This window comes from Cariama cristata, unplaced genomic scaffold, assembly GCF_000690535.1.
Source record: "Cariama cristata isolate BGI_N322 unplaced genomic scaffold, ASM69053v1 scaffold26403, whole genome shotgun sequence".
Classification (NCBI taxonomy): Eukaryota; Metazoa; Chordata; class Aves; order Cariamiformes; family Cariamidae; genus Cariama; species Cariama cristata.
In genome coordinates, this window is record NW_009608253.1 from 18,121 (window position 1) to 25,927 (window position 7,807).

At 34.8% G+C, this 7,807-nt stretch overlaps 1 protein-coding gene across 1 annotated transcript; it reads right to left on the minus strand.

The window, feature by feature from the left end:
• Positions 1–3,496: 3,496 nt before the first annotated feature.
• Positions 3,497–7,410, minus strand: FBXO43 (F-box protein 43). The gene is made up of 4 exons (XM_009697072.1): positions 5,942–7,410; positions 4,911–5,013; positions 3,832–4,017; positions 3,497–3,745 (listed from the first exon to the last, which is right to left on the minus strand). Exons 1-4 carry the CDS (start codon positions 7,408–7,410, stop codon positions 3,497–3,499), a joined length of 2,007 nt encoding a protein of 668 aa, XP_009695374.1.
• Positions 7,411–7,807: the final 397 nt, after the last annotated feature.

Genomic DNA, 7,807 nt, shown 5'->3' on the forward strand with positions numbered 1-7,807 from the left:
TTGTTTGTTTTTTACAAAGTACGAACTTACTTTCTCCTTTGGAGTTTCATTCAAGTCCAGACCCATATAGCTTTGTGGTGTCTGATGGAGACTAATTGAGGAATACAGTATACAGAAAAAAGCATACTAACAGGGACTGCAAAAAGTTACTTCCACTCTCCTACCCCAAAGACTTCATTTCTGTCAAAACAAATATCATGAAATAATTTTGATTCCTTTCACCCAAACTTAGGGGCTATTAGATAACTATGACATACCTTGTGTTCTATTAGACATGTTATCCTTCACCCACACATTAAGTATATCACTATTCTAATTCTCCCTTCGGTCAAGGCATAAAGCCAATTTTATTTTTATTAATAAAAAAAAATATCTCTGTCAGAGTGAAGAGCATTACCCATAGATGAGAAGTCTGGCTTTCTCACTTCCCCCATGTGTGGTGTAACAGTAGACAACAGCAGAGAACTCATTTCACCCAAATACGAGAGCATAGTTACACTTGTGCTAGACCTGACTGAACAAGAGACGTTTGATTCAAGAAGAAATTTTTGTGAGATAGATTTAGAAGGAAAAAAAAAGTTTAAAACATGCCAAAACATGGGGAAAAATGTTTAAAATTGTGAAATAGCATTCGAGTATTTTTTTCCTCTCAAGCTACTCCTTGTTGGATGGACACTGTACATGTCAAAGACACTACCTTTAAAAACAAATAATGCCTATACCAGAACCAATTTATCACCCCTACTCTCCCTGAAGTCTTCAGATTTTAGCAAAATCAAACTCTTTGGATAAGGTCACACAACTCTTACCAGAATTTTTTCCTCAATGGGAAAGGATACTTAACAACTGATTCTTAAACTGAGTTCCCATATGGCTTTCCTCCAAAGGTGCACCTGTTTCAGAAATACTTTCAGAACTATTGCTACAGTTTTCAAAACAAGGCTTACTTCTTATGTATTTCTGGACTGGACTGCAATACCACACATCAGAAGGCAAGCTAAATCCTCTCACTGTCTGTCATAACTCTCCCATCAATTTCAAGGATGTATTTAAAGCTTCATTCTTTTCTTTCTTTTTTTTTTTGAGACATAAAGTACATTGGTATTTAGCAAAGGTAAAATGCAGTGATGCTAATAGCAGTCTGACATGCTATTACATGCAGTACTTATTCTGCATTGCAGTTACTACTGTCCCCTATGTTATTTGACAGTTCAATGAGAAGAAACAAACAAAACTAATCCAAAATAAGTTATTATAAAGTTAAACTATATGCATTCAGATTCTTGTGTAATACAATCTCCTGCCTAGAAAGTTCTTCTTCATGTCAGTTTAACCTTTAATAGCAACTATTAAACATTTCTGAAAATGTATAGTTAGTTATCTTATACCTAAGAAAAAAAGAACCAATCCAATAGTTCCCTGAACTAAACTTTTAAATAGACCTTGAACACTTAAAGTTCCAAACAATTAAGGAAATGCAAATATTAAACAAATCCAGTAATTTAGCAAGTTTCCTGCTTACAGTCTCCTCCTCTGTAATGAATGCCATTCTTCCTGAACCAAAACTACATACACACATACCTCTGTATTCCCTAGCTTGCCCCAAAATCCTTCCCCTCAATTGTTACCTCAGAATAGATTCTACATAAAATCCTTTTTCAGTCTTGCAGTTCAAGTGCTATCAAATCTAACCCTAGAGAAGAATAATGCAAAGGGTTAGAAAATACAAATAAATATGGAATGAAAATGTTGATAATTTTATTCATACAATAAACGTGATTTTCTGGCAGATATATCAGGTTGATCCCTTCTTTAATGATACCAAGTTTGGTTAATAGAGTTAGTACTAAAACCTCTGTGGCACTTTACTAACCATGTTGTTCCTCCTCCTTCCAAATGCTACATGGAGCTACTATCCCAGAAATCAAGTATGCTAAAAGTACTAACCAAATTACAAATCATGACAGCTGGAGACGAGAAATAGGAAGTGATATTTCTAGGACATCCTGAAGTGAATTATCCTGGTCCATTTATCTTAAACGTCCATGAATTGTGTGGGGAAAAAAGAAGAAAATAAAAGAAAAAAAAAATCTCGGAAGTTGTTATTTGTAATTTTCAGACAATAAATGTCTGAAATAATATTTATTCATGTCTCAAAAGTTAATAGAGGCAGATACACAGCTTATTGCTTAGTTGAAATGTCTTTTTTTTTTATCAGACTACTTTTTAAATAGCTCAATGATAAGGCTTACCTACAAATACACCCAGTAAAATTACAACATCACAAGTACAACACAGAGGACGAAATCAGAGGTGGAGTAGGGAAGAAACACGAGCTGACTACAAGTGTTCTGCAAGATGCTTGTGACAAATTAACTCCCTGAAAGGACAAGTAGGACAGTATCAATTGGAGAAGTAAATTGGTATTATATCTTCATAGAGCAAGTACTGTGTCCACTTCTGTTGCCTGTATTTCCAGTTGTTTACAACTGCTAGGACTTAAAATACAAACAAACACAAACCCACACGCACAAACACACCCCCCTCCAAAAAAAAAAAAAAATCACCTGAGGTCCGAGAGGCAAATTGAGTTCTTTTTCTGTAAAGGATCAGCATATTTAGTTCAAGAGCAAAAATCAGTGAATTCCCTTAATTAAACCTACAAATAGGGAAAGGATGATTTCTAGCAGGAAATAATCCTTTAATTCAAGCGGAAGTATGAAGACGATCCAGTATCCGGGAGCCGAAGTAAAGTCAGAACAAATATAAAGGTAAGTTCACAACAACAAGGCTAATGCAACAGCATATTTAGATATGTGAATATATACTGTATCACCTGAAGTTTTCAAGTAAAGACAAAAACTCTAAAAAACCAGCGCAACAGAATACCCACACAGCATCAGCATGGTTTAGAAAGTACTATTCTATTGACTTGCATTACAGACGCAAAAAGAACAACAAAATAATTATTCTGATATAAAATTCAGACAACTAATATATTGCTTTTGAGGTATCATCATTTATATAGGTAGAGGTATTTTTTGCATATGTACGTAGTGCCCCACTTTAACACACTTTTAAAACATTTAATTTAAATTGAACAATAAATAAATTCCATTTAAAATTTTTCAAAATTATTTTCTTTAATTTGTCATTAAGACAAGAATCACATTTTTAAACATCTTTGAGGTGCTGTAAACCAGATATAGAAGACTACATTTAAGATACTTTATTAAAAAATTAAGATGTTAGTAAGTGCCTAGCTACTACACAACAGATAAAACATTTTATGTCTTGTTTTAAAATGTTCACTATTTTCACAAAAATATACTAAATTGATAATGATATATACATGAGAAGTTACCTTGGTAAGTCAGCAAAAACACATTGAATGAGATTTTCAAAATGCATGTATTTAGGAAGAATATGAACAAGATTAGGAATTTAGGAGAAGGGGAAAAGGAATTAAATGTAGGGACCTACATGCTTTACAAATTTAGAGTCTTTTTAAATTTCTTTTGCTTTGGGCACTTCCTGGAGGAGCATCTTTTTTGTTCTTCCGTTTTGCAGATAAACTATTACATTCTTTTGACCCATGGAAAGCATGCAGACATAAAATACAGAACTCAAATGCACATGCCTCTCTGCTACATAGTCCCCGTTTCTTTACCAATTGATATTTGGCAGGATATCGACATCTTGGACAGGGTTTTAGAGCTTCATCAGTGAACAGAGTTTTAGCAACCTGTAGCAAGAGGAGGGAGAGAAGAGCTACTTAGTTCTTGTAAATGAAAATTTTCTAAAAACTAAAAGAGTTTCTTAGATACCTACTTTTATGTATTCTTCCTGTCTACTAGTTGAATGGGGAACAGAACTGCATCTCCTGGGTGTAAGTTCAGTATATGAAGGTGGTGTTCGTACTACAGGAGTCCTGGCTTGAGCCTGAACAGGCCTTAGAGCAGATCTGTTGAGAACATTAAGTCTTGTGGCAGCATCTTCAGCTTTCAAGAAATATTCCTGTTAAAGTTTATAATTATAAAGAAAAGAAAAAAAAAACACAAAAGGAAGAAAATTAGGGTTTTATTTCATTTGGGATTTGCATCTGGGCTTTTTGCCTTTTTTTGTTTGTTTGTTTGTTTTCCCTCTGCAACAACACACTAGAAAAGGAAATTATGTATAGTGCAGGTATTTCCCATTAAATGTTTATATTTAGTAGAGGAATGAGAGACAGGAACCATTAAAAAAAAAGTCCCATGAGCAGGGTAAAAAAGCAACTGTCTTTTAGCACTCTTTACTGATCCTCATGTTTCTGAATTAGGACACATCTCAATAGTAAGCACTGAAGTATCAAACGTAAGTTTTGTCACAATTAAAGCGAAGTTACACTGAAGTGTGTACACACTTAGAGGATCTGAAAAAGTTATACTGCTATTAATATGCTTAGTTTTCTAGATACTCATTAAAAAACTTCTATATGTCCTTCTGATGTTCACAAGTACACCATGAAGAAGCTTATCTACAACCAGACCTGAAAATAATCAGGAACTAGTCTAGTGGGTCCTACAGCACTGCAGACTAGAGCGAAATGGAAAATGAGGAACAGCATGGCACAAAGGTATGAGCAGGGTTTAAGCTCTAAAGCTAGAATCAGTTGAGGAAGAGATCCTACAGTATTCTCAGGGGAGGAGAAAAAAAAAAAGTCTCACATGGTTGCAGGACTATTACTCAAACTGTGGACATCTGAAAAACAATAAAAGCTATTACATTCTCCTGTTAGAATCCTTCACATACTCATGTTGGAACTGTCTCTGTCAGCTACCTTCCTGTAGCCTTACAAGATGTTTCCTCTTTCCTCTGACCTGTCTTCTTTCACACTTGAAAAAAAATTTTACCTTTGAGGCAAACCTTACCCCAGCTTCTTCTTTGAGGTGTTTTATGTACAATTTTCTCCTCTTATCTGCACTTTTATCTTGTACAATGATTTCACGCCAGTTTTTGCTTACGTTCCAAATGCTGGAACAAATTAATGAAAAAAATTATCCACTTCCACATTTTTGCCAAGTACAGAAGTCGTGATAGTAAGACTACCTTTTAAAGATTTTTGCATGATTCCATATACTATTTGTCATTTTACAGACTACTGCTATATACCAGTTCACCATGTTACGAAACACAGATCTCATGTACTTACACACCACTGTATAGAATAATAGAACAGTCTAGAGATCAATTGCAGTATAAATAGCACAGATAAATATCTTTGACTTACTTACAAAATTAAATAAAATTCTTCCTTCCACATAAGCCACTTACCAAGTTTGTTTCTAAAGTCACATTCTTGTGTGTTAAGTGTTCTGAAAACATCCATGCCCCTGTACTTCCACCTATTCTCCCATTCCCTTTCTAAATAACAACACACATGGCACTTTTGATTTCTTTGAAATAAGTGACAGTTTCTATTGATTAAAAATTAATCTAGAACATTACTCATGAAGCAAAATTATTTCAGCATCTTCATGCTTAGAAATAACTGAGGAAATTAAATACACAAGAAAAAAATCTAGAAAATGTGTTTTGAGTACTATGCATTATTAGGAAACATGTAATGAGAAGAAATTACTTTCTAGGCTTAAAGAAATTTTAAATATATTTTTAAATTTGCAAGTACTGTGATTTAGTTTTAAGTTTACTAATTCCTATGTTTGGCTTTTTAGGTTTTGTTTGGTTTGGTTTTTAATTCCCCCGTACAACATATTTTTAGAACTACACAGAAAGAGCCACTTGGTTAATGGTGACAAAACCTTTTAATCTCCTCAGAAACAAAAAGATTCTATAGACAACACCCACTATTCCAGAAGTTATTACAATTTATTTGCAGAAACTCATATTTTCCCCTTTTCTGGGGAAGGAAAAAAAAAAAAAAGCAAGCAGCAGTACTTACATGCATAGACTTTCCACTGTCAAAGCATCTAAAACTATAGCAAGAACATGTTTTAAATTTCTGCATTTTAATTCTGTTAAAATATCTAATTTTTCAAGGCCCATTTTCTTGCCAATAAGTCCAGCAAGAACATGTTCTAATGCAAATATTTCTGTTCCATCAATATTCTCTGTTATTTTATTTTGGTCTGATCTTTGTCTTTGCAAGCAAATTTCATGAACTATTTTCAGAGCTGGAGTTCTTGAAAGATCTCTGTGACTTACAACTAGGTCTCCACTAGGCTGTTCTAAAACTGATGCATGGTCTTCACTGACAAAGTTTCTTTCTTCTGTTAACATACATGCTGAAGTAGAAGGACTGCCATAATGATCTTCTGTCTCTGACTGTGAGCCCTGTTCCCGAAGAGTGGATAACCTTCTAACTCGTTCAAGTTTTCTTGTCTTTCTTCTACTATCCAGAATTTTGGAACCTTTTTGGAAGAACTCTTGGAAAGATCCCTCATGATCAGACAATGAGTCTCCTGATTTGTCCAAATGAAGTGAATTATATCCACTATCCTCAGGTGTTGAAAGATCCGGGTAATTTGCTGGCTTAACAGGGGGGAAGTTTATATCACATAGTTCAAAGTTAAAGTTCTCTACAAGACTGTTGATAGAAGTCAGGAACTTACCCTCATTGGCCTCAGGTAACACACTGTAAGCAGGAGTCCTAAGCAACCCGTCACTAACACTCATAAGGACACTTTCATTGAAATCATTAGCATTACTAACAATAACATCCTTACACTGAATCGGAGATAAACATTCTGGTTCTAGCAATAAGGGGTCCTTACATTTGGACTCATCTAGCGTAGAAGTCCTTTGTTGTGAAAAGGAAAGTCTCCGTTTTGGGCAATCAGGATTAGAGTCCTCAATTTTTGAACTGCTAGTTGTCAGAGGTTTGTAACTTTTATCTTTTGGAGAATCTGAAGCGGTCTGTGAAAGTTTTTCTTCAGAGCTCAAAACACAAGATAATATTTTTTTCCTGCTGCTTCCTGAAGAACTAGCTTGTCTGTCACAGCATCCTACAGTTGTGACAGCTGGAACAGTCTTAGATAAAAGCAGCCTCCTGCGTAGTGAGGAGCCTTTTCTGCTCACTTTAGGAGTTTCAAAAAAATCTGCACTTCTATTTGCTTCTCTTCTTTCTGATAAGGAGATGGAATTAATTTCATTTTCAATAGATGACGACTCAGGAAAGAGGGCATTTAGATGAATGTGCTCAGAATGCTCTTGTAGCAATGATAAACTTGTTACACTCAGTGCTTCCTTATGTTCTACATCAGGATCTTTTACTGACTCATTGCATCTGCTGTCCAGAAATACTGAAGTGCAACATGTGTCTTTAAAATTGGAGTATTTAAAACTGCTGCTGGGAGATGTTAATCTGTTTCTTTTAAGAATACTGAACATTACTGAATGACTGTCTGACATCTTCTGCTTGGCACTTTGACTTTGTAAATGAAGATACCAGCGTTATTTCTGAAACAAACAATAAAAGTCGTCACCAAAACATCCTCAGATTAGTGAGAAAGTCTTGTGTAAGGCTATCAAGCTGGCAGCCATGACTAAAGTATTTTCCTTAGTCTTAGTATAAACAGTGCTTATACATGTACACAAAGATAAACCACAATCAAGCAGTTGGTTAGAATGAGTGATTAAAATGCATAGTATACCATGACGCAAATTAAAACATATATCCAGTTAGCTAGTTGATCTGCCAATCCTCATCCAACGAAAAACACTTCAAATAAGTGACACAGCAACTAGAGTCTCATTTGTGCTGAAATCAGTGACAAAACTCCCTCTGGTTCCAATGGACCAAGATTTT

Excerpts from the sequence above, each read along its gene's own strand:
- FBXO43 (XM_009697072.1), bottom strand. The coding sequence starts at position 7,410 with ATGTCAGACAGTCATTCAGTAATGTTCAGTATTCTTAAAAGAAACAGA. Across the intron at positions 5,014-5,941 it reads ACAGTGGAAAGTCTATGCAT|CATTTGGAACGTAAGCAAAA; the intron begins GTAAGTACTGCT and ends AATTTGTTCCAG. Across the intron at positions 3,746-3,831 it reads GACAGGAAGAATACATAAAA|GTTGCTAAAACTCTGTTCAC; the intron begins GTAGGTATCTAA and ends CTCTTGCTACAG.